The following is a 26,836-nucleotide window of genomic DNA, read 5'->3' as shown; positions in this document are numbered from 1 at the left end:
CTCCCCTATGAATTCCTCTGTAACTCAGGCTGAACTTCTTTAATTCACACATCGAATACTTCTTGTCTATACCATTCATTTCATTTTAGATAGTTTTCTGCCTCGTATGACTTTTCAAATGTGTGTGCATGAGGTGTCCCCAGTGAAATTTTCAGCTCTATGACAGTGAGAGCCTTTTCGTGTGCCTGTGGAGTAGCGCATAGCTTGTAGTCCATAAACACGAGAAGGAAATTATTGATTGCTCTCCCATGGCAATGACAGGGCTCCTGGGATATTTAGTAAAAAGACTTGGAGCAAGAGGTGCAGGAGGGATAAACAGCAGTTCGAAACAGCAAACCAGGACTGCCAGAGGGCCACGTTTGGTGAATTGCTCAATGAACTGCATTGACATTGATACTGTCAGAAATGAGGTCTGGAAAAGAGCTCACCAAGCTGGCTGGTCAGGGCAGCTTATAGGGAGAAAGTGGGACTTGAGCTGGGTCTTAGAAAATGGGTAGAATTTACAAAAGTGGAGAGAAGAGAGATCATTTCTGGCAGAAATGGAAATGTACTTACTGGGAGAAAAAATATTCAAGTTACTGAAATATTATTATAGAGCGTAGAGATATATAGAGAGAATTGAATCACCTTATTGTACCGTGTCAGGGATAAGATATTTTACTGTAGAGGAAAGAATATTGAATTGCCGAGGGCTCTTATTCCAGGGCTGTTGCTTACAGTGAAGTGCACGAGTCCTGTCACCTCTTTGTACTTAGGTTACTTCGTCTAAAGGTTTGACGATCTCTGAGCAGTTCTGTATGGGATGAAAAGGATATTATGTATAATCTTGAAGATACTGTTGTATTTTATTCTGATATGGTTTTGAAAATGCAGACATACAGTTCACCCTGAGTACTCTTTGAGTGTAAAACCGAAGAGATAATATCGTTTTCATTAGCAGCTTTTCAAGGTGCCTTTCACTTAGGATTTAAGTCATGAACAGTGTTGGCATCGAGGAGAAATGTGTACAAAAAAATGCTACCTTCCTCAACATCAAGGCGTTAACCACTTCTGCTCTAAGACCTGGGCAGAGGGGCCCCTGCCCTTGGCCATATACCTTGTTAATGATTTTTTCATGGTAATTCTTTCTGTTTCCTGTTTAATCTTGATTTATTCCAAGTTTATAAAGATGTTCTTCCATTTTTTCTTCTAGAAGCTTTATTGTTCTACCGTTTATATTTTGGCCTATAATCTCTCTGGAATTTATTTTTGTGTGTGGTGTAAAGGTAGGACTCAAGGTTCGTTGTTTTCCGTATGGATTGTTAATTAACCCAGCACCATTTGTTGAAAAGATGATCCTTCTCCACTGCCTTGCAGTGCACCTGTGTCACGAATTGGGTGCTTATACATGTGTGTGTGTGAATTATAATTTTAAAATATTTCGATATGTAGTATGTGGACCTCCATTTAAACTCTTCCCCTGGGTTTCACAAGTGTTAAGGGTGTGTCTGCTGGTCTGTTGGTGACAGTGACATTTTCAATTTACTTTGAGTGTTAAATGCTTGATTCAGAAATTTCTGATGTTTGCATTGTCTGAATAGAAAATAGAAAATTGCTCAAAACTGCAGGAAAGCCGTTACTTCCTTACGCATGTAAAACCATTTGGTACAAGTGATATAGCTGCAGGCATTTAAAAAAGTCTGGAGAACCCAAGATATCTGGGTTAAGGCTCTGTTCTGTACTCATTAAAACTGCATCTCAAAATCTCTATAGAAGAGTGAGATGAGGTAGAGTCTCTGATCGTTTCAGTCGCTCCTTGACGCAGAGAGGTTTAAGGTTCTTAGTTCAGAAATGACTTGAGAGTTGGAGAATTTATAAGTTCCAAAACAGACTTGGAAAAACTTAGGCATAACCTAAGGATACCTAAACTTTTTGTTGACATCATGACATCAAAAAAGGCCAAGAGTGGGGGACCGGCCTGGTGGCACAGCGGTTAAGTTCACACGCTCTGCTTCAGTGGCCTGGGGTTCGCTGGTTCAGATCCCAGGTGTGGACCTAGCACCACTTATGAAGCCATGCTGTGGCAGGTGTGCCACATATAAATAGAGGAAGATGGGCACAGATATTAGCTCAGGGCCAATCTTCCTCAACAAAAAGAGGAGGTTTGGCAGTGGATGTTAGCTCAGGGCCAATCTTTCTCAAAAAAAAAAAAAAAAAAAGGCCAGGAGTGAAGATAGTAACTATGGAATTTATTTGCAAAGAGGGATTAAGAAGGGAGGTATCAATAGCAAAATTCCTGAGCCCATTAAGGGAGAGGGCAGTGCAGCCAGCTACAGGTCTCTCCTGTATTAGAGCCTCTCTAACAAAAGATCCCGCATAACATTAGCTTAAACAGGATAGAAGCTTATTTCTCTGCCTCACTTAATAGTTCAGAGCATAAGCAGTCCAGGGCTGGTATGGGGGCTTCTCAATGTTGGGAACCTCGTCTCCTTCTGCCCTTCCTTAGGTGGGCTTCATTTGCTCATCACATCCTACTTTACCACATTGGAGCCTGGGAGAAGGGAGAAAAGCGGACAGCAGAGGGTGCACCTTTTCCCTTCAAGGCACAATCCAGAAGTGGCATGTATCACTCCTGCTCATGTGCTATTGATCAGATCATATTCTAGCTGCAAGGGAGTTTGGGAGCTGTATCTATTTTGGGAGGTCAAATGCCCAGCTAAGATTTGGATGTTCTATTACTGGAAGTAGAGGCGGACGTGGACGTTGGAGGACAGCTAGCATTATCTGCCTCACTTTCCAACTGAGATCCTTAGGAAGGGCCCTGGCAGGGTCATTCACTTGGGGGTCTACTGGGCAGAGAGCTGAGATGTACTCAGAGGGCATGCCAGCGTCCTGTTGGCTGATCCCTACTCTGACGAGACTAAACTAAGGTGCGTTCAGAGTTGTGGAGTGCTATTAAATTGTGAGCTGTAACATCACGGCACAAATGTCCTGATGGAAATGGCATGCTAAATGGATGTTATTCTTAAAAGTCTTAAGGTAGCTTCTGATTCCTGCTTGGCTGGATGGAAGAGCTACAGACAATTGTGCAAAATGTTCTTAACTTTAGAAATTCCTGTCTGTTTTCAGAAATTGGCTAAACTACTGCTCTGTGGCACTGAGTTGGTGACCAATGTCCAGGTAGCCGCGGATATCAGAGAGACCCACAGGCGACTTGAAGAAGAGGAGATAAAGCGTCAGAGGTGAGGAACGCCCTGCTCTGCAGCCCGGTGGATGCGAAGATGTCGATCTCCTCTGTGGGTCCCTAAATTCTCCCCAGTCCTTGGAAAGTGGCTTTGTCACACTTAGTTTAGTAGAATCCTCTTCTCTGCCCCTTATGAATCTTCCCTCTCTCCTTTCCTTCCCCTCCTTGTTGCTTCCCTCCCTTCACCCTCCCTTCCGCACCTATTACACCTGATCTGTGCCAACCCGTGTGGCTGCACAGGGGAGTGAACATGCCCTCTGCTGTTGGTGTTCACAGTCTAGTCGAGATAGACATGGAAACACCTGAACATAATTTGTGTTAAAATGACCGTTTGTATAAAGAGTTGTGGAAATATATTTGAAGAGCCCTTTAATTCTCTTTGGAGAGATATGAGAAAACTTTTTAGGCAAAGTGGCATTTGAGTTGGGACATAAGGGATGAAAGAGAGTTGGAGGAGTTAGGAAGTGGGCATTTTAGGCAGAGGAGACAGCTGTGCAGAGGCGTGAGATCCCATAATATACTTGGGAATGGCGTGATAGTGAAAGATGTATGGGGGGGGTGGGTGGAAGAAAAGAGATGAGGCTAAGAAGGTAGATTGGGCTGTCCTGGGTTTAAATTAAGCAAAATGACAGACCCATAAACATCTCAGTGTTATGTACAAATGTAGCAGAATAGCAAAGACTGTATGCCTAGAAGGATGGAGGGTGAGAGGGACAATGGGAACCCGTGCAGACCCTCAGCTCCAGTCCTCAGCAGGCAGGCTGCCGCGCGCACCCATCTTCCCAGGTCTCAGGTTGCTCAACAGGGAGGCAGACGTAAACTGCTTAGGATTAAACTTCTTTGGTTTGCACACAGAAGTGGCTTGATGTCAGCAGGAACAGAGGTCCTCATTTCAACTCTTCCTTTGACCTGTTCTTCAGTTAATTTCTTAAATATAGTTCAATGAGAAGAGTGGCCCACTTGACCATTTTCGTCCGTCTCAGCATCTACATACACCGTATGATTTTAAGAGCATTTTTACTTGTCAGCAAAAGTGGTTCCTCCATTAGCACCTTTACCAGCTTCACCAGTGCGTAATTGTCAACTTTATTCTTGAAACTTCCCACTGCTTGTCATGGGCTGGCAGGAACTGAGTTGGCTGATCCCCAGCAGGGTCAGCTTGTGAAAGGCCCTGAGTGCCATGCCAATGGGTTAGGCTTCATCCTATAGCCATTGAGGAAAAATTGGAGGGCTTAGGTGCAGAGTTACAAGATAAATGTAGATTTTGAAAAGATGACCTGACAGCTGTTTCTCATTTCTTGAAGAAAAAAATCCGTTGAATTATAATATGTACCATGTGCCCTGGCTTGGAAGGTGGAGCAGCGGATGGGAAAGGGGAGGAGAGAGGGGATCACTAGATGATTAACTTGTCACTCCTGTCTCTTGTTTGCAGAAATCTTATAGGATTACAGTCTGTTAAAGTTGGGAGAGAGTCTCTGGCATGTGTTCCAGCCACTGTTCTCAGAAGGGACCTCATAGCCTTCAACCCGGGATTGAAGGTCCCATCCTCAGTATACTCCATCACAGAGTTTCTTTGGAATTTCTGGAAAGACCACCCTTATTTCCATTTCTAATGGTGGAGTTTCTCTGTTTGTACATTCCACTGCTCATTTATTGATAATTTAGGAGAGTAATGGCCAGACCCTTGAGGTCCTGTTGATAATGAAAATTAATAATATGAGTACCATTTCTTAAGTGGCTGCTATGCTGAGCATCTGTGCTAACCATCATCTTATTTATTTACTTATTTTTTTCACCTTTAAATACAATTTATTGGTTTATCTGTGGTAAGAAATTTTATCCATTTTTTTTCTTTTTAAAAAATTGTATTGGGGTCATATTGGCTTGCAACATTGTGTAAATTTCAGGTTTACATCAATATATGTCAGCTTCTGTATAGACTGGATCGTGTTTACCATCAGCAGTCCAGTTTTTGTGTGTCACCATACACACGTGCCCCTTTACCACTTTTGCCCTCCCCCCACTTCCCCTCTAGTAACCACTAATCTGTTCTCCTTGTCTATGTTTGTGTTTGTTTATCTTTCACATATGAGTGAAATCATATGGTATTTGTCTTTCTCTGTCTGACTTATTTCACTTAGCATTATACCCTCAAGGTCCATCCATGTTGTTGCAAATGGCCCAATTTTGTCTTTTTTTTAATACCTGAGTATATTCGATTGTATGTATATATACACCACATCTTTATCCATTCCTCTGTTAACGGGCACTTGGGTTGGTTCCATGTCTTGGATACTGTGAATAAGAGCATCATCCTGTTTAATCCTGACAGCAGCCATACGAAGGTAGATATTTTCATCCTCTCCAGTTTAGAGATGAGAAAAATGGGGCTTGGGGAAGTTAAGCAACTTGTCTAAAGTTGAGAGTCAGTAGCGAAGTCAGCACTTGAACACAGGTTATGTGACTCGAGTGACCAAATATTTAACTACTGTGTCCCCATCTTACTCAGAAGTATGTGACAATTGACTCGATCTGTGTGTATGTGTGTGTATGTTAATCTATGTATGTTAATATATATATATACACATATATCTGTATATGTTAATGTTGATCTGTTTTTGTTGTGTGTCACTTTGTTTGTTTGATCTCAGCTATTTATAGTCAAGCATTAAACTAAAAGATTTCTCAGAGCCAGGTTGGGTCTTGGGTGGGTGTATGTGAGGCGGTGCTTGGTACCCGGGCCCTGTATTCGTAGACTCTTGAGAGCCTATCTGCCCTGTTGGAAGGCAGCGTCCAGGGTGGGGCTGGCATGGCCTACATGTTTGTATTTGCAGACTTGAAAAGCTGGAGAATGAAGTCAAGACCAGCCAGGACAAATTCGATGAAATCACCGCCAAGTGGGAGGAGGGCAAACAGAAGAGGATTCCCCAGGCCCTGTGGGACATGCTCAACACCCAGCAGTTGCACTGCGCTGCGCTGATAGAAGATAAGAACAAGCTTATCAGTGAGTTACAGCAGGTGAGAGGCCGGGGCTGCGCAATCCCAGCCCCGTGGGATCTGGCTGGGGGGCTTAACTTTTCCTGAATGGAAAAATGTGGAGGCCTCACTTCATTATTCATAATGCTGCGCAACTCAGGCAATAAACTTTTAACCAGAAAAAAACGCTTTGTAGTAATTTTATAAAGAAAGATGTACTTTCATAGCAAATGCTGTTTCAGATTTTATGTTTTGAGTGAAGGAATGGGGTTAGTCTGCAGTGGGTGCGTTCCCATGTCGGAACCTGGACATTAGTTGCTCAGCGGGCACACCCTGGGCTTTCCGGGAGCTCACAGGGAGATTTGCAACAAGTGGCAATGGAGGGGTTCGGGCCTGTGCTGCTCAGTCAGAGCTTTGTCCCAACTGGAGCCCACTCCTCGCCATCCACCCGTGCTTCCTCCTAGGCCTTCTCAGACGCTTCTGGAGCCACCTTCCCTTTGTACAGTTGTAATTCCTAGTGTTCACAGATGCTGACGAGGGGCTCCAGGTGGAGTGTGCTTGACACCTCTTGCTTCTGTCTGTTTGTGACCAATCTTTGACATGCTTTTTGCTAGGAGTTAAAAACAAAGGATGACCAGTATGTGAAAGATTTGAAGAAACAGTCAGATGACATCTGCCTGCTCCTGGAGAGGATGGAAGAACAAGTGAAGAATGTCATGAAAACCTTTCGTCAGGAGCTGCATCACATTGAGGTAACAGGGTGTGAGAGAACTGCTTTCTGCCCTGGGGGAGGAGGGCCAGGTCTGGTCTACCCATCTCAGGAGGGTCCCACATGTCTCCATCCTCTGTCTCTGCTCTAGGGTTTCATTAATTTATTTACTCATTTATTCACTCAGGTAACAAATATTCATCAAATGTCTATATGCCGGGCACTGTCCTGGGGGCTGGGGGTACCGCCACGAACAAAACAGAGCCCTCGACGGAGCCTCTATTTGTTCTAGTAGGAGAAAGCTAGGCAATAAACAGATCAATTACTAAATATAGAATTTGACAAGTGGTGATAACTGCTTTGAAAGAAAATAGAACAGGTAAGGTAAGAGGAGTGGAGGGAGGGCGTTAGTGTTCCCTACCCGTAGGCGTGTGTGAGCCATTTATTTGATTTATTTAGGGCCATTGGGGATGTGGGGGTGGGAAAGGGGAGTGCCAACCAGGATTCAGGAATCAGTACTTTGAATTTGGATGAAATGTTAGGGATTGAGGTTGAGATAGGCTTTTCCAAAATGGAAGAGAGCCAAGAGTGTGGGGGACCTCTCTCTTTCGATCACTGTAGACTCGTTTCTGTGCTCGCAGGCCTGCTTACCCATCATGAGCTCCATGCTGCCTTTTCTGCATGGGAACCCCAAACATGGCAGTGTACCAACCATGGCATGTACCAACAAGGCAATGGATCAACCATGGTCCTGGCTGAATACATGCCAGGGTTTGCCCTGTGACTGCCAACAAGGGCAGTGGCCTTCCTCCAGCCTCCTGCCTTGAGTATTGACTAAACCACTGGACGGTTGGCACATTTCCTCTCTAAATTTGTGTGAAGTATGGACTTCACTTAATTTCTGTGCATTTGGAAATGCAAATTTCTGCCTTTGGGTTTGACTTTGTGTGGTTGGTGACACGGCCCTTGTGCTGCTATCTGAGTTCTTTGACACTGTGGGACCTGCCTAATCAAAACGGACACAAGAACCCTCTTCCCTCTTGGTTGTAGACAGCATTCGAGGTGGAACGACAGGAGCTACTGACCAGTAATAAGAAGAAATGGGAGCGGGCGCTGCAGGCTCACAATGGCAAAGAGGTGAAGCGGCGGCAGATAGGGGAGGGGGTGGGTGTGTAAAGGGGGACGCCTGGCGTCTGGGGCAATTTCTGCTGTGGCTGAGTTTGCTGGCCATTTTGTGTCTTGGGGAGGATTGCCATGGCAGACGTTTATTACTGCACTTCCTGGCTTGTCAGGGCGGCCCTGCAGGTGGCCATTGTCTCTGGTGGTGAGTGCCGCCTTAGCAGCTCCCTCTGGTTTCCATGGTCCTGTCACTCTCTTCTTCGTTTCCTGGGTTATCTACACCAGCCAAGGATAGCCGTGGCCCAAGGAGGTGTTTTAAGACACACTTTTAAAGGGTGTGGGGTTGTCACTTTATTTTAGAGATGTAAGTAACAAAGAAATAACTTGACCAAGATCCTGGATTTTTTTAAGAAACATAAACGTCCGACTGCAGGGTCTGTGCTTAATTCTTAATGGAGCATTCCTCTTGGAGTTTCTGGAGGAAGGACCCTGTTAAGCAATCCAAGCCTGGCCTGGGTGTTCAAAGCCTTGGGGCACAGGGGCTCCTGAGGGCCGACTGATTCCCTCCGACACTTTCAGACCCATCACTCTGTCACGCTTGTCAGGCCACCTGAAGGACTGAGCCAGGGCGGGGGCGGCACTGACTTTCCCCTTGTCTTGCTGTGCCTTCAGCTGGAGTATCTCATGAGCCGCATCAAGAAAGTCGAGGACTATGAGAAGCAGCTGAACAAGCAGAGGATCTGGGACTGCGAAGAGTACAACATGATCAAGATCAAGCTGGAGCAGGACGTGCAGGTGCGCCTTGTTCCTCCGCCCGGGCGTCGGGGTGGCAGAGCAGCGGAGGGCACCTGTGAGTGTTCATCCGTGGCAACGACCCATAATAACCTAGAGTTAGTCCATTCAACAGAACTCATTAATTATCTGCTTTCTTTTTTTTTTTAAGAAATTTTTTTTTTTTTCTTAAAGATTTTATTTTTTCCTTTTTCTCCCCAAAGCCCCCCGGTACATAGTTGTGTATTCTTCGTTGTGGGTTCTTCTAGTTGTGGCATGTGGGACGCTGCCTCAGTGTAGTCTGATGAGCAGTGCCATGTCTGCGCCCAGGATTCAAACCAACGAAACACTGGGCTGCCTGCAGCGGAGCGCGCGAACTTAACCACTCGGCCACAGGGCCAGCCCCTTATCTGCTTTCTTTTAAATGATCATATCTGAAGAAGCTCATGCACAAGTTGCACACGGAGGAACGCTTTCTTTAATAGACCGTTGGAGCATCGCCAAGAGGCCTAAAGGGGTCTGGAATCCATGACATGGGAGGAATGTTGAGACAATTGTGCATTTCTGCCAGACAAAGGGAAAATGCCCCTAGGGCAGGTTAGCTGTGTCAGGGGCCAAAGCTAGACCGCCACCATCTAATGAGTGTCCACAACACCCCAGGCACTTAACACAGTCTCTCTAACCCTGACACTAACGTGAAAGGGAGAAATCACTAACAGCACTTTATATGCCAGGAAACCGAGGCTCTGAGACAAGGATGCTTGTCTTATAAACAGTAAGCCCTGGATTCAGACCCGGTTCTGTCCGGCTCAATAGCCTAAATCCTTCCCATTATTCCAGACGGCCCTCTGACTGACGGTGGAACATCGCAGTAAGGCAGATTCTGATTCACCATCAGAAAGAACCTTCTAGTACTTAGAACTAATATAGAAAAGGATCATCTCACAAAACAGTCTTGATCTCAAAGTATTCCACGGCTGAAGGGCTGTGTCTGTCTTCAGTGTTGAAGTAGGATTCCTGCAGTGGGAAGATGGTTCGATTTTCTGGTTTCTAAAATTCTTCGCAAACCTAGGATTCTATTTCAACGTCAGTTAAAAAAAATCTCTCATTACATTTAGAAATAGAGTGGTGATTGCATCTTATTCATTTCATGCTCTATTCATTTCAGTCTGCGTCTGGACACGTGTTAGACTGAAGCTTTTCCACACAGCCTTTGGTAGAATTTCAGTTCTTATCTCTCTCTGGCTTTATGCAGCGAGGTTAAATTAAAAAACCCATTAGACTACAAATATTTTTACCAGTCTAGGAAATTTTCCTGGGCCTTTCACATATTAATGTCATGGAAACGAGAGTTACTGACACGGAACAGTGGAAGTGTAAGAGAGAAGCACTACTCATGTGGGCTGTATACATTACAGTTTTGATGAAAATGGCTATTGTTAAGCTTTCTGAAGTTATTTTGGTTCTATGATAATTTATATGACAAAACTACACACGGTTGGCCTCAAACAGTGAAATCATGGAAACTCATATTCTTTTTTGTTGTTTTGCTTTTTCTTTTGTGGTAAGATCCCTTAATATAAGATCTACCCTCTTAGCAAAGTTTTGAACATACAGTATGGTATTGTTAATCACAGGCCTTCTTTGCACAGTAGATCTCCAGAACTTATTCATCTTGCGCAGCTGAAACTTTGTACCCTTTGACCTACACCTCCCCAGTTTCCCCTCCCCAGCCCCTGGCAGCTCCTGGTAGCAAATTCTACTCTCTGCTCCCTCCGTGAGTTTGACTATTTTAGATCCCATACATAAGTGAGATCACGTAGTATTTGTTTTCCTGTGTCTGGCTTATTTCACTTAGCATAATGGACTTGGTCCTGCAGGTCCATCCATGTTGTTGCAAATGGCAAGTTTTCTTTCCTTTTTACGGCTGAATAATATTCCATTGTAGGTGTGTATACCACATTTTTTTAATCCATTCGTCCATCGATGGACATTTGGTTGTCTCCATGTCTTGGCTGTTGTGAATAATGCTGCAAGGAACATGGGGTGCAGATGTCTCTTCAAGATCCAGATTTCATTTCTTTTGGCTATATGCCCAGAAGTGAGATTACTGGGTCAAATGGTAATTCTGTTCTTGATTTTTTGAGGAAACTCCATATTGTTTCCATAGTGGCTGCAGCAGTGTACCTTCCCACCAACAATGTAGAAGTGTTCTTTTTCCTCCATATCCTCGCCAACACTTGTCCTTTGTCTTTTGATACTAGCCATCGTAACAGGGGTGAGGTGATATCTCATTGTGGTTTTGATTTGCATTTCCCTGATGATTAGTGATGTTGAGCATCTTTTCATGTGCCTGTTGGCCATCTGTATGTCTTCTTTGGAGAAATGTCTATTCAGGTCCTTGGCCTATTTTCTAATTAATTCTTTTGCTATTGAGTTGTAGGAGTGGAACCACATGTTCTTAATCCAATGTTCAAATGTTCGAACAAAGCCAAAACATTCCGGGCCATGGGGAGATTGTCGGGGTGAGGGGGTAAGGTAAGACGAGGGAGGTGAGGGACAGAGAGGCAGAGGGCCTGGGAGACCTGGGCCTCCTGGCTCCCCCTGTAAAGATGGACTACCGGTGCAGTGTGGGCACGCGGGACGGAGGCGGATGGAGACGTTCAGCGTGAGAAACGCGGGCAGTTCCTCTGCATAACAGTCCTTACCTGTGTCAGAATGGAAACCAAGAGCATACGGTGCCACATTTTATCCTTTAACTAGGAAAAGATAAGCCAATCAGGGATTACCCACGTTGCAATAGATGGAATATTTTAGAAGACTGAACTTTGTCATCATGCCTCTTAGTTGTACTTTCACTAGAAATTAAAGTCAGATAGCACTGATTTTTGTCCAAAAGATATGGCCTGCAGCTCAACATCAAATTTCCTCTTCCAAACTAATTCATAGCACTGTATCAGTTCTAAAATATGGAACTAAAGTTTTTGCAAACCACAAAAATACAAAGGATCCAATACACGTAGATTTGGTTTGATGGGTAAAGTACAAGAAGTGAAAAAAGAAGGTGTACTTTTCAAACGCTTGCTGCCAGTGAGGTCACGTTGGTTATGAATAAAGAGAAGCTTGTAAACATTATGTGCTCGAGAGAGATTTTACCCCCCCCCCCAAAATAAAACTACTAGAAACACTTGGTTCTTGATGCAGGAAGCAAATATTTTTATTTTGAGGTCTTATGTGCTCATTTAAAATTGTTAAATAGTTTAGTTCAACTTTAATACCAAAATACTAATCATAAAAAATATACAAGTTACTTATTTAACAAGTACTGTGAACTTACACTGTGCAAAGCACAAAAATAAAAAGATGCAGTTCCTGCCCTTCAGGAATTTATCATCTTTTGAGGAAGAAAGCAAGCTCCATAAGTAGTATAAAAGAGTGAGTGACAGGGCAGGAAAGTATGAGTAAGAGCGTGGGCTGGATATGAACTTGCTAGTCTATGGTTCCAGAATGGTCCCATCCCAGGGCTGAGACTGGTGATAAAGAGGCCCAGTGAGATCTCTGGAATCAGCCAAGAAGGCCAGAGGGAAAGGCTGTTTGAAATTCTGCTGTTTTGAACTGCCACTGTTTCCACTCTGCGGAGGCGTTGATGGCACCTGTTCCTGAGTCTGTGGGCAGGAGATGGTACCTGATAGCCGCTGAGGAGAAGTCCGTACTGTCCCAGGAAAAAGTGGGGCAGGTGTGATCAACACCTGCAGGACCTGTAACCTTGAAGGACTTTTGTGGCAGGTTAGATTGTAATCTTTATAAATTATTCACAAAATCCAAACATGGTATTTTGCTGTTAGTCTTGGGAACATAAAGTACAACTTTGCAGAATATCTTCGGGTAATTAAATAATAAGCACAGATATTTCACAAAATCAATTACAATTTTTTAATAGAAAACTATATCCAATGTATGACAATCAAGGACAGCTAGAGAAAATTAACAGTAGAGTCACCGATACTAAAATTATTGTGAGCATGGGTGTTGTAAACCAATAATGAGCAGTGTAATCCATGTAATTGCTGCTAGAGACTGTGCTGCGAGAGGCACAAGACTATCTCTAGTTCTGTAAGGTCATTGACAGCACCGCCCATCACTCCTAAGTGGCATCATGGATGGGAAGCCCCCAGACGTTGTGCTGGGACAGAGCTGAGATGAAGGAGTGGCTGATCTGCGATCTGGCAGAGATGGGAAGTCCTCGGTGCATGCTGAGATGGAAGCACTCGGTGCATGTTGCATTGCTAGACTCTCCAGGTGTCAGTCCCCTAAGAACATACTCTAGCAAAGAGCAGGAGCAAACATCTTCCACAAGAGGAAATAAGATCGGCTAATGAGTATTCAACAAGCAAAGAAAGGTAAATTAAAACAATCAGGTGACAGGTTATTATTATTACCATTTTTTCCCTATAAAATCAGCACAGATTTAAGTTATTTCAGGTCACAAAGAAAAAGACATGAGCTGATTACTTTAGTTCAGGGTAAACTATGAACATAGTAAACTGTGTTCAGCTAGGTGAGGTGCTAGTGGTGATTTCTCAAAAACTAACAAAAAAAGTGATGCCAGTGATATTTTTTTCCTTTCAAGATATGTTATGTAGGAAAAAGAGTCCATTTATATAGTTATTATTATGTAATAATGTGCCTTTAAGAATGAAATTCACATGAAAGTTCACATGATGGAACTTGCATTTATAACTCACATACTCTGACTGTGCTATAAATATGACAACTAATCTATGGCCCAGTAAGTTTGGGAAATGCCGTCTTAGTGACAGGGCTCGTTGCAAAGCACTGAGAAGGAGGAGGTCCCCGGACGTCATCAGAGCAGACATCCAGCATGCTGGGTCTCAGGGCTCCTGGATGTGTCAGTCCCAGCAAAGACTGGAACAGCCGCTCATGGTCATTCCAATCCAGAGCAGCTCTGGAGTTCCACCATCTCTGTGAGTGTTCTTACTTTCTCAGATTGTCACTATCCATCAAGGAGATTTTCTGTTGGACTTTTGTGCCTAGCCATATTGACCAATGGCCTCCTCCATGTCCAGGGATGGTCACATTTGAAGCAGCAGGGCTGGTTTCTTTTGGGGCACAGCAGCATAAATCATTGCGACTTTGCAGAAAGAACTGCTGGAGAGTCCCTGTCCCTGATAGACACTCAGGGCCATCCCTAGGAGGGCACAGGGCCAAGAGTGGCAGCTCATCCTGGGGCCACCCAGGATAATTGCACTTGAAATGAGGCTGTGCTGTCAGCATCGTCCATAGGCACTGTGGGATATTGTTCAAGTCAGAAATTTCTAAATTAAACTTGAATCGTGCTCAGGAAGAGTGGGGTGCAGCTCCCAGCAGCTTCCTGCCTGCCCCAAGCACCCTGCCCAAGGGCCAGGCCTGTATGTAGAGCTTGGTGGCCTGCCCTGCATGCTGCTCAGTGCTGACAGGGTGTGGGGAAGTGGGCACTTGCACAAACAGCCTGTGGGAGTGTAAACCATAAACTGCTCTTTGGAAAGAAGTTTCTAGAGAGCCTTTGACCTAGTAATTTTGCTTATGAGAATCTACCTTAAGGAAATAAAATACTCAAAATTTTTATATGTAATTTTTCCTAGTATTATTTTAGGATATTGAAAGTGATCAAAACAGTACAAATGTGCAACAGTAGGGAAATGGTAAAATATTATGCCATATGATAAACATATAAATATTTCATATATGATAAATGATAATATATAAGAATATGTACCATTAAAATTATGTTAAAACTTTACTAACATAGAAAATTCTTATGGTGTAATATTAAGGGAGAAAACTAGAATATAAAATTGTAGTTATAGTTTGAGCTCAACTACATAAAGAACACAGGAAGGAAACATTCCAGTATGTTGATGGAAGTTGCCTTTGGGAGATGGAATTATGGTTAGGTTTTCCTCTCTCTTCTGTCTCCTCTTTCTTTTTCCTTTACCGTACTTTCTGCATTTTCTACAATGAGCAATATTATTTTCACAACCAGGAAAAGTTTTTACAAAGAAAAGCATATAACTAGAAAAAGTAAATAAAAATTTAACTAAACAAATAGAGAAATTAAGAGATACAATTAGCTATTATCACAGTGACCAAGACGGTGCTTCACTGGCCACCCATTAAAGAAGAGAGATTACAGCTTCTGTTCTGAAGGAGACATTCCAATACTTGTCTCATAGCGAAAATTAAAAAATCTCTGGCGTAGTTAAGTAGGATACTCTTGACTAGTTCCCTCAGTTGCAATGTGGGGATCACCGGATTCCATGTGAAACGTGGAAATGACACACCATCTGCTGACGTGTCAATGCCTTTATTCTCCTCGGCATCACCTCCTGGCCAGTCACCTTCCTTGAGGATCACTTCCTCTGTTGATTCCGTGGCAGGGGTCTGTAGCCTAGTGGAAGGAGATGGGGAGAGCATGTCACATGTAACTGCTTTCTCAAGATCTGATTACACATCATTGCATCCTCCATTCCTGCATTTCCACGAGGGGGAGGCCGGGTCAAGCCTGTCTGTGTTGGCCCTGCCTCTGGCCTTGCCCCTCTCTCATCTTTTTTCACCAGCTGTCAGAGTGATCTTTCTGCACCACTTGGGCTGATCATTCCTCTCTCCTGCTTAACATCTTTAGTGGCTCTCCATTGCCTTCAGGATAAAGTGTCAAATTCCTAGCTTGGTAAGGCTCTCCTGCTCTGTCAGCCCCATTTCTGACCTTTCCTTGCCTCATACCTCACATCCTAGACTGGTCGTGGTTTCCCCAAAGCACCTCACTCTCCCTTGTCTCTCTAGAGCTCTCTCCCTGCCACCTGAGTAACTCCGACTCATTCTCAGGTCTCAGTTAGACGTGCTGATGCCATCTTTTCAGGGATGTCTGCCCTCGTCCTCAAGGCCACGGAAAGAGCTCCTCTCATTGGTCCCATATCACCCTGGGCTTACCCCTCTCTGACTTCCTATCCCTAGGGCTCGTTATCTGTCCCTCTGCTGGACAGGACAGGACGGTGCCTTTTTCACAGCATTTTCCCAGGAGCACCTAGGAAAGTGTCGGACACATAGTAGGACATATCTTAGGCAGTCAGTAAATGTTCGCCAAATGAATGATACAGCTAAGGGAAACCCAGGAGTTAAGGATGCTTGTGTCTATCCTCCTTTAAAATGAACATGGTTTACTAAATACTAACTTGAACTGCCAACCGGAAGTCAGAGTGGGGACACTGCAGGTTTTTATGGTGTTTACTTTTATGGCGTTTCTGTTGGGGCCACTTCTATCTCTCAAGGGGCTGGAGCAGAGTACCAGAGGGAGCTGGCCTTGAGAACTCTAACCACCCTCTCTCCCAGGCTTAGGTATCTAGGTGTCAGCTCGCAGTTGAATGATTATGTTTTTTCTGGTTGGCCTTGAATTTGCCTCTAATGATAGATTTTCTAAGAATTCAGAGGGAGGCCCTTGTCCTTAAGGTTCCTCTGACGCAACTCCAGAATAAATTCTCAGGGACCCTCAGGCATAACAATTATACCAGGGCCAATTAATATATATATATATTTTTAACTTAACTTTAGATTCTTGAGCAACAGCTTCAGCAAATGAAAGCAACTTACCAGCTGAACCAAGAGAAGTTAGAGTACAACTTCCAGGTGCTGAAGAAGAGAGATGAAGAAAGCACGGTGATCAAATCCCAGCAGAAGAGGAAGATTAACCGGTAGGCCACGTGCAGAGCATCTGTCTTCCGGGCCCTTCTATGCTGAAAGTAGGGATGGGCACGCGCTCTTCCCTTTTGTAGGAGTAGACACTCTTAAAAATATAACTGACTCTTATTAAAAGAGCTTTTTGGAAAAGGTAATACGTTCCACCGCCCCAAAAGAGTATGCAGCAAAGATTCTGTTTCCCATCCCTCACTGTTGGTTCCTCTTTCCCACCTCTGTCACCATTATTTGTTTCTTTTGTTTCTTCCAGAATTTCTTGTTACATATATAAACAAACACGAGTAAGTGTTCTCATCCCCCTCTGCTTTTACACAAATGATAGCATTCCATACGCACTGTTCTGTATCCTAAAGATGTTTCCATACCAGATCATAGAGAGCTTTCACATTATTTCTTAAGGTGCCTAGTACTCCACTGCATAGATATGCTATGATTTACTTAACCCTATTGATGGACACTTAGATAGCTTCTAGTCTTTTGCTGTTGCAAATAAGACCAATATAAGTATCTAGTTAGTACAGAAGCTGTACATGTGCGTTATAGAAAATTGGAAACTACCACAAGGGAAAGTAAGGTAAAAACACAGAAATACCATATTCCTACAACCAGAGGTAGGTTGTGTATATCTTTCTGGATCTCTTTCTCTAGATAGATAGATAGATACAAATATAGATATGACATCCTACTGTAACTGTTGTTTTGTAATCTGCCATTTTTTAAAAAAGTCAACAATTTCCACCTTTCCATTTCAGTAAGTTTCATTTCATCTAAATATCTGGATCACATTCAGATTTCCCCAGTTGTGCAAAGATATTCTTTATAGTAGGTTTGTTCAAACTAGTATCTCTTCGAGGACCAGGAATTGCATCAGGTTGTTAAATTAAGCTCCTTACGTCTCTGATTTATTAGGATCCTCCCTGCCCCTCCACCTGCCAACCTCCTTGTTAAATGTTACCTACTTATATACTTACTGTCTAATTTTTTTTTGGTGTGTGTGGGGGGGTGGCAGGGTGCGTGGAACCCATTATTTGCTCAAAAGACTGGGCCAGTTATCTTAGAGAATGTCCCACTTTCTGGATTTGAATTTTTACATTTACTTGTTTCTCTGGTCCTACATTTCCTTTAAATTGTAAGTCATAATAACAGACTTATGGATTCAATTTACACACTTTTGGCAAGAATATTTCCTGTCAGATGTGTGCTTCATACTGCATAATAATGGAAGACACCTTTTGTTATCTAGTTGACCTACCATCCATGATGCTAGGATTAACCATGGCTTAGGGGAATGCAGGCATTTGTGATTTTGACAGATATTACCAATTGCTCTCTTTAGGGGTTGTACTGACTGACGATCCCAACAGCAATGTATGCAAGTACCTGACTCCCCACAGCCTTGGAATTTTGTCAGTAGTGTAAGTGAGAAATGGTGTCTCAATGTGTTTTTATTTTGTATTTCTCTTATGCAAGAAATTGAGCATGGTTTTGTAAGTATACGAGTCATTTGATATTTTCTTGTTTATCAATTATATATTATATATTATATTTGAATATACCTTGTCTACTTTTCTATTGGAGTTGTTGGTCTTTTGCTCATCAGTTCTTAGGTACTCCTTCTGTATTAGGAAGGTTAGTCTTCTGTTACAGGAATTGCAAATATTTTAAACTGGTTTGCCTTTGGATCGTACTTATGGACTTTGCAGTGCAGATGTTTTAGATCTCCATGTTACTGCATTTGTTGATATTCTTCTTTATGGCTTCTGGGTTTTGACTCATGGTTAGAAATGCCTTCCCCACCCTGAGGTGATGACGGACTTCTCCCACATTGTCCAGTGATATATTTATAGTTTCACTTTTTACACTTAAACTTGGACTTTACCTTAGTGTATAGTGTGAGGTGTGAATCCAACTTTTAGTTTTCCCCAGATGGCTAATGATCGTCCCAATGCCATTCCTTACTGATTGGAGATGGCAACTTTATTACTTAACTTCTGTATATATTTGCATCTTTTCTGTTCCATTTGTCTTCTTTGTCTTTTCAAGTCCCAGTACTACACGGTTTTAATTATTGGGGCACTGTAATATGTTTTAATATCTGATAGGGCTAGTCTTCCCATATTACTCTCTAAAAATATAACTAACTCTTGATTCTTTATATCAGGGACACAACAATTACCAAACAAGGTAACATTTATATAGCTTATTTATTTTTGGTCTTTAAATGAAATCAGAGATGTATATTTATACACACAGCACACTGGTCCAGACACACTCATTCTTCGTGTGCTTGATCCCAACTCTATGGCTTACTGAAAGATACCTATTACTCAGAACTTCTCGAATTTCCACTTTCCTCCCTTCTTCCTGCCTCTTTTCTTTCATCCCTCCTCCCTTTCTTCCTTTAAGAAATCTCTCCTGAGTTCCAGACCATTGTGTGAGACTCTGAGGATCAGAGTAGAATAAGACATGTTATTTAATCCTTGTTTGAGGAGTTTCCCCCAAAACCCAAACAGCCTATTATTATTTATGAATTTATCCACTTGTAGGATGATGATACATTTTGGACAAGTGTTGGGTTTGTAGAGAAATACCAGTTGACCTTTTGATAGTTATTTATAACAGAAAATGGTACTGAATACATGAGCTGGCATCTTAAGCCTGATGATCTAGATAAATGAGAGTAGTTAGGAGACAATATTTATGAGAAAATCCCTCTATATGCACCATACAAGATAGGGGAACATCAGTGACAGTCACAAATCAGGACAGTGAGAAAGGGTTATCTGGGGAGGCTTCCTGAAGAAGTGAAATAGTGAAGGAGGGAGGGACGCGAATTGGCAAAAAGGAGTTAAGAGAAGACTCCGGGGTAGACAGCCTCTGAGCTGGGCGTGGCAGGTCTGAAGGCAAGGAGGCAGGAATCAGGAAGTTGCCTGATTGACGAAGAGATGGCCCCGTGGGAGAAGGGAGGTTGGCAAGGCGGGAGGTGGGAGAGGAGCCTGAGGCGGAGTTTGGGTTTGATCCACATGGCAGAGGGATGGTTGGCATCATCCACACCACCTCCTCCTCACTGCCTCTTCCCTCTGACTTCAGACTTACCCCGCTTTCCCTTGTCCTGAGGAGCCCTTCAGCCGACCCTGCTGCTCCTCTCGAAGGGCTGTCTTTTCTCTCCTTGCTTTCATGGCCATTTCCTTTCCTCTTTACTTATCCCTCCTCCGACATTTCAGAAGTTGGCCTATGACCTCAGACGTGGACAAAGACTTCGCTCTGTAGGATACCAAGGATGCCCTTCTAGCCAAACACTGTGGCTTTTCCTCGGGCCTCATCTTAGTGTTAGTGGATAACAGTTCTCAGAACTTTTCTCCTTTGGTTTTCATGACTCTGAAATGTTTGCTCTTCTTTCTCCATGTATTCCTAATTTGTTTCCTTTGGTGATTCTGCTTTTTCTTGCCTGGTAAGATATTCTAGAGAGCATCTTACCCCTTTGCTTTTTATTTTTATTCCCTCTGCCTTGTACATCAGTCTCATGGCTTTGAATTCTACCTCTTTGTTGGCGACTACCAACTTCATATCCCTAATTCGGACTTCACGTCCTTGCTTTATCTGGAACTGCCAAGAGAACATTTCACCTGGAGAGTCGCTGTCGTTTCCAGTGTACAGTGTCTGAAACCAGCCTTGCCTACCCCCCCAGTTTCCCAGTCCTCCCCCTCCCTCCCCTTCATTTCTAGCTTCCAGCCAGTCACTGAGGACTCGACTTTTTGTTGAGCCATCTTTTCTTTCCCTTGAAGTCCTGCTTTCCTCTCCACTCCCTCTCTTGCCACCCTGCTCAGGCCTTCAGGATTCACTTGGAGTTTATTTTTGTTTTATCAGCTTCTATGATTAGATGACACACAGAAATTCCGTTACTAAATGATGTTGAAAAAAACGATCTGGGATGCCTACTCAAAAAGATTTTTTTTAACCCCTCTCTGTGGAAATTCTCTTAGAAAGCTGTAGTTAAGAAAATAAATTAGATATTTCTTTTTTTCAGAGACTAGGTTAAATAGTTTTTGCACTTTATTGAGGATGAAAATATGAATGATGAATGTTTGTGCTTTAGGGACCTTCTGACTGTTGCAGAATAATGCTCAAGGGGGGACATTTTGTTTAAAAAATTTTTAAACTTAAAATATGTAGGCCTTCAAACTCTCTGTTCCTGTGTAAATGGGGCACTGACATAAGACACCTCTTCAGTAGTTAGACGTATGAAGTGTGGTCCTGGGTCTAAAAGCCGCGCCTGCCATGCATATTTCATGAGGCAAGTTTCCTTGCACAGAGCTCCTGAGGGCAGTGACATGGGAGCTGTGGCATGGCTCGATTTGCAGTGCTGTTGGTCAGGTGACAGCTCTCTCACTGTGCTGGAGCCTTTGGCCACTCCCCTCTCCTGCAAGCCAGAGTAAGTTCAATGCCTCACCTCTGGGCTCCCCCAGCATTCTGGGTAAAACTTTTTATACCCTACTGTAGTTAATGTTTGTCTTTGTCTCTGACTGGACTGATGGTGCCTTGTGTTCAAACATGTCCTTGTATTCATCTTTGTATTCAAACATACACTCGGCAGAAAAGAGACCTTTCAGGTTTGATGAATGAACAAGTTAATGAGTGAATGAATGAACGAGCTATTACACCTGTTAACAGTATCAACTCTTGGAAGACAGAGGACTCCGCTCTCATAGGCTTGTGGTGTGAAGTTTAAATTTTTTCCTTTCTATTTTCCTTGTTTCAGAAGTGAATTGAACTTCCAAGTCATGAGAGTGAAACAGTTGAGACATGTTATTTAAACATGTGAGGTGGGCACTAGATACGGACACTCTGACGAATGGTGTGTTGAGTGAGATTCAGTTATGCTCTTGCTAGGGGACTGCCCCTTGGTGGATTTGGGCTTCTGGACTGTTTAAATGCATTTCGTTCTGGACAATCTCATTACCTCCTGTTGCCTTTCCTTGATCACAACTGGAGTTGCGTTTTGGAAAACATGGGGTCTGCCCTTCCAAAAATCTGGCCCTGGGTTTGTTGTAGAACTGAGTGAGGTGGATGAGAGGAACATACATTACACCTTCTATTCAGCAGCAGACTAACTTTCTTCTTTGCTTCAACGCAGCCTGCATGATATACTTAACAATCTGAGATCAAAATATACCAAGCAGATAAAGCAGTTTCAGGAGGAGAACCAGTCACTAACCTCAGACTACAAACGCCTTGTGAAGCAATTCAAGGAGCTACAGAAAGCCATGAGGTATTTTAGGGGCTTGGGACCCAAGGCACGTGCCCTAGAATAGAGGTTGGGGGTAGAGTTGGTAGTGGCAGTGATTTCAGTAGACTTTGATATCACCAGGTTTTTGGAGCTGGACCAGGCCACTAAAGAGTCCTTTGTGCTGCCTTCCTTGTCCCTTTACTTGCATGTCACGTGCCTTGTTTACACTTACAAGGGTGGCTTCTAGTCGGTCATAGCTGAGGATCAGTGGTCCAGGGACTGGGCCAGGCCCAGGATTTACCACAGCTCTGCCTCAGCTCTTACCCTGCTGCTAATTGAGGGGAGCCTGGCCAGGCCCAGGGGTCAGTGGGCCATGCTCAGTAACTCTTCTTTACAGGCATTTTGCTCTCGTCGATGAGGAGCAGTTTCAGGAGATTTGGCTGATGAATGAAGAGGAGGCAAAGGATCTGATAAGCAGAGCCTTTGATGTAGACAGGATCATCCATACCCATCACCTGGGGCTCCCCTGGACAGCGCCTGATTTCTGGTTCCTGAAGAACGTGGGCCCTATTTCTCAGCAACAGTGGAAGTCGGCCACACAAATATTAGAAGAAGTGCTGATGCAAACAGGTGACTAGAACCAAGTCACAGAGTCTTTGCGCTGGAGGGGCCCTCTGAGAACACTGGGTCAACCTATCCATTTTACAGATAAGGGAACTGAAGTCCAGAGAAGGGGAAGAAGTCTCATAGCTAAGAGGTCCATCGGGCATGCCTGGCTGATATGGCTTTTAAGTCTCCTCTGCTTTATAGCTTTATCCTCTCCCCTGGATTGTAAACTGGCAGTTAGATCTAGAAGCTTGATTAGATTCAGGTTCTATTTATTTTTGCTAAGTACACTGTTGTGTACCTCCATTGAGATAAACTAATGTTAGATTGTCTTTCTTCTTGTGATGTTAGCAACCACTGATAATCATTTTCTAAGATCCATTCATTGCAGGAGGGATTGCAAAATGGTGAAACTCTGAATTCTGTCATCATGTCTTCATTTATTAGCTGGGACACTTCTGAAAAGAGAGTCTTCCCCTCATCAGCTTTTTGTTGCCCTGAGATACAGTTTGTACAGGAAAAGCAGGATAGGTGTTTATCCTTTCTCTATACTGGTTCTCAGAATGAATGGGTTGGGTCTCTAACATCTTCCACGGGCGACCAATGAGGTTTTATAAAAGACAAAATCCCTATGAACACATGGATTTAAATAAATTTGATGTGCTTCAGCTCCTGCCATTAGCATCCTTGCTGATGCTCGAGTTGTCCCACCTTTGGCCAGAGGGTGTCTCTTCCTGTGGCCCCTGGGTCCCGTTGACACAGCCCTGGTAGGCTTTGATAGTTTCCTGGCTTTCTGGAATGACCAGGCGTTCCAGGCTCACCGTATACTGTTCCTGTGTCAGGTCTGGGATCAGCTGTTCCTCCCGGGAGGCCCAGTCCTTTTAAGCAGGGAAGGTCTTGCGAAACCGTCCTTTCATTGTTTTGGGTTGGTCCTCGTTTCCAGGCCTTCTCAGTGGACGAGCCTAGGGTAGAGGATTATGTATTCAAGATAAAACAAATCATGTGTTCATCCTAATAGTTCCTAATCATCAGGATGTCAGGATTTTTACTTAACCTTCTCAAAGCGTGTCTCCTCGCTCCTGAGTTGGAAATCCTGGTACTCAGTGACTCCAAAATAGTTACTCATTGCTCTTCCTAAGCTACCATGGAATGGTCTCAGCGTGGAACACCAACCCTGCCACTAACGAATGATTACTAAGCGAGTTTAAACTTTCCCAGAGTTCTTTTTGTTCTTAGGGTGTGTCCCACTAGGGATGTGCAGACAGACTGCTGTTTTAGGGTTACTCGGAATAGTTTCTATGCGCTTTTGTCACCAACTGACAACACATTTAGGTCTTTTCGTTTTATTTTTGATTGTTAGGGATTACTTTTCACAATTTAATTTTGTTTAATAGTTATGTAAAATATTTACATGCTTCCCAAGTCAAATGTACAAAAACAAGGCAGTAGACTCAAAGAAGTGTGGCTTTTCTCCTCTCTGCCCTATTTCGCCCTTCTGCTAGAGGGAACTATTTAAACATTTATAGTTTGTCCTTTCATTGCTTTTTAAAATTGTAAACAAATGTGTGTATATATTTGTGTAAATCCCTTTTTTTTAGGTAAATGAGAGCATATGCTTTCCTCCACCTGCTTTTTTCATTTACTATATATCCTGGAGATCAAGCTATAGTAGTAAGAAGCAATATTCTTCATTCCTTTTTATCTGGTACCCTCTTATGTGGCTGTGTCTGATTGATTCACAGTCCTCTGTTGATGGTCATTTGGGATATTTCCAGTTTTTTGTTTTTTGGTTTTTTTTGCTATTACAAACAGCGCTGCAACAAATAGCTTTGTGCATTTGTGTTTTCGTGTTTTGCTGGTGAATTGTTGGGACAGATCCTGGGAGATGGATTGCTGGGTCAAAGGCTCAATGCTCTGTGATTTCGCTGGATGTCACTCCACAGGAATGGTACCACTTTGCAGCCCCACCAGCAATTTGATTTCTTGTACTTTTCAAAACCTTTTCATATATGTTATCTCAGTGTACCTTTTGACAACCAGTAAAACCTGGAGGGTCCAATGATTTTTATTCCTGTTTTCAGATGAGGAATGTATATTCTAAGACATTTTCTAATTTTTAATTTTCATTGAGAAGGTTTTTGACTCCTGCCGTCAGCCGTCAGCTCTTGCGGGCAGTATTCTTTTGTGGGGCGCCGCCGCTCCTGCCTGTGAGTTGGCTGCTTCTGGTCCACTGCAGGTTTCGAAACCACATGGCAGATGCGCCTGATTTCTCTCTAGAATAAGAATAAATAGGTTCATCCCCCGCCCCCCACTTCCTTGTCGTGGCTGGATGTTGAGTATGATGTTTCCAGGTAGATGAAATTTGGTAAAGTGAGGCATTATAGCTTGGCTAAGAATGGCAGACTTCTCCAGAGAGTCTCTTGTTCTGACCCCCAGGCTCCCTTTTTTCCCCTCAAAATGGGCTTTCTTCAGCTGGAGAAACTTGATAGTGCCTTAAGAAGGCTTTTTAAGAGGTAAATGTTCTCAGGGAAAGCCAGTTGACTGGTTCTGAAAGTCAGCAAGGCCAAGAAATGATCTTCTTTTTCTTTCCCTCTCTCTTCTCTCTGTGCCGCATCGGCAGAAGAGGGGGGTGCAGAAGATGGGAGGGCTGAAGAGGAGGGGGCAGAAGAGGGCGCCTCGGAACCGGAGTCTTACCTCGACCTGCCAAAGAAGGTTTCAGCAAAGACTACCAGGAAGATCCTGATGCTTCTCTGTGACGAGTCGGTGAGGCGGGGCCGGGGCTGTGGCAGAGGGCCTCCCGGGGGTGGCTTTGCCGACTTTCTGCTTTGCCGACTTTCCATTGTTGCCTCTTGTCTGCTGCTTCTGATGACTCTGGCCAGGCCAGATGGGGCCTGGAGGCAGGAGTGGATCGGCCCTCGGGAACAGAGCTGGAGGCTGGCCCCTGGACGTCGAGGGGCACTTCACAGAGAGGCTATGCCTCAGAGTTGGCCCCTCTGGCCAGTGGGTCCTCCCTTAGCGGGTCAGCAAGGCATGGTTCAGGGCTGCCGACAGGCTCCTGCTAATTTTTAGAAAATGCTCGTTGTTTGAGAGATGGGGCATCAGTCTTGCCTCCATGAACCCACCTGCCAAATAGTGCGGCCACAACCGACCTGGCCCTTCTCTGGAATCTCAGTTTGCAGTTAGTCTGGCTGTGTAGGGCTTTGGCTGTCTGCACTGGATATTCACGAAAACCACTAGACTTAGTGTAAAGGCTGTGTTGGAGCTGGCTTAGCAGAATTCGAGTGTTACCAAATGTGATGGGTGTTTATTTAGATGTTATAGTTCTAAGATGGGCAAAAGAGCTGGAGCAAGACCTGGTAGCCTCCAGTGACCTTGGGACAGTTTTCTTTGGCCCAGGGCTGCCTCCTGCCACTAAGGGCAGCTCTTTCTGAAGGAGGCTGCTGGCAGGTGCTCCCCTTTCTGTTTGCGGGCTTGCTGCCAGTGGCCGCCTTTCCATGGAGCCCTCCCTCAGGTGTGCCCAGCTCAGAGCTGGCACCGGGCACCCGGTCTTCTCCCCACTCCCCACTTCATGTGCGCTGTGTTCTGGTATGCTGTGTCCCTCTCCCTTCCTGCCTTCCTCTCATCCAGTGCAATGCCTACTAGGTGTTCTGTAGGTATCTGGGGACTAGCATGTGAGTGAAGGGACACTGGGCAGGTGGGAGTCTGACTGGGTCAGGTTTGGACAGCTGTGGGAGCTCAGCTGTTTGCCCAGTGGCTGGTGGGTGAAGTGAGTCAGCACCCTTCTGAGGTGGAGGAACTAAATCCATGATGGGCACTGGCTTCATCCCTTAGGCATCTTAAGAAGGCCCTCCTCTGGGGTCCCCACTGCCCGAAGTCTCATCCTTGGGGCTTCTGCTCTGTGGAGTCCTCCCTGGCTAGTTACACAGAAGGAGGCTGCAGACCCTACGACTTGTTCCTGAAACCTGTCTCTGACCGGAAATGACGTCTTCCTTCTCTCAGGGTTTCCTCATAGACAGCAAGCTGCTGAGACTTCTCCTCCCCCTGGAGAAGACCGAACGCTATATGCTGAGGTTGGACGCCATCTTCTCAGTGAGTCCCACTGGGCTGAGTGGACAGGGGCTGGGGACCTCATTCTAAGACAGCCCCCCTGTGTTCTTCCACCATGGCCTCAGCCCTGGGAGTAGATGCGGATCTCCTGGGGCCTCTCTCACCATCACATCCTTCCCTTCACTTACTCTCATGCAAGACATTGGCCTCAGAGTCATTTAAATGTGTCCCACCCTGACCCTTGCTCTACCAGCTTCTCGCTCTCGTGGCCCAGCCCTCAGACCGTAGGTTCTCCCCTACACCCCTAAACTCAGATGTGTGCTCAGCTCCCTTTCGTGTTCTCCTGCCCACAAGACCTGACTGATGCAGCTGGTCCCAACTCAGCATCCTTTCTCTGTTCTGATGTGGG

General features: G+C 44.3%; 1 protein-coding gene across 2 annotated transcripts in view; it reads left to right on the top strand.

Annotated features, from left to right (window-relative positions):
* The window catches only part of DRC1 (dynein regulatory complex subunit 1), a 41,985-nt gene that overhangs the window by 9,779 nt on the left and 5,370 nt on the right, over positions 1-26,836 (top strand). Inside the window, exons 3-12 of one of the 2 annotated variants that reach the window (XM_014731256.3) lie at positions 3,109-3,221; positions 6,058-6,241; positions 6,814-6,951; positions 7,959-8,045; positions 8,700-8,822; positions 16,404-16,543; positions 21,682-21,816; positions 22,172-22,404; positions 25,001-25,143; positions 26,380-26,469. In XM_014731256.3, coding sequence (XP_014586742.2) covers positions 3,109-3,221; positions 6,058-6,241; positions 6,814-6,951; positions 7,959-8,045; positions 8,700-8,822; positions 16,404-16,543; positions 21,682-21,816; positions 22,172-22,404; positions 25,001-25,143; positions 26,380-26,469 — 1,386 coding nt within the window. The remainder of the gene's footprint in view (positions 1-3,108; positions 3,222-6,057; positions 6,242-6,813; positions 6,952-7,958; positions 8,046-8,699; positions 8,823-16,403; positions 16,544-21,681; positions 21,817-22,171; positions 22,405-25,000; positions 25,144-26,379; positions 26,470-26,836) is intronic. The other variant, XM_023619366.2, reaches the window with a different exon arrangement.

The sequence above is a fragment of the Equus caballus genome, chromosome 15, assembly GCF_041296265.1.
Source record: "Equus caballus isolate H_3958 breed thoroughbred chromosome 15, TB-T2T, whole genome shotgun sequence".
In the NCBI taxonomy this organism is placed as follows: Eukaryota; Metazoa; Chordata; class Mammalia; order Perissodactyla; family Equidae; genus Equus; species Equus caballus.
Note: the sequence above shows the minus strand (reverse complement) of the source record. Positions and strands in the feature narration are given on the sequence as shown.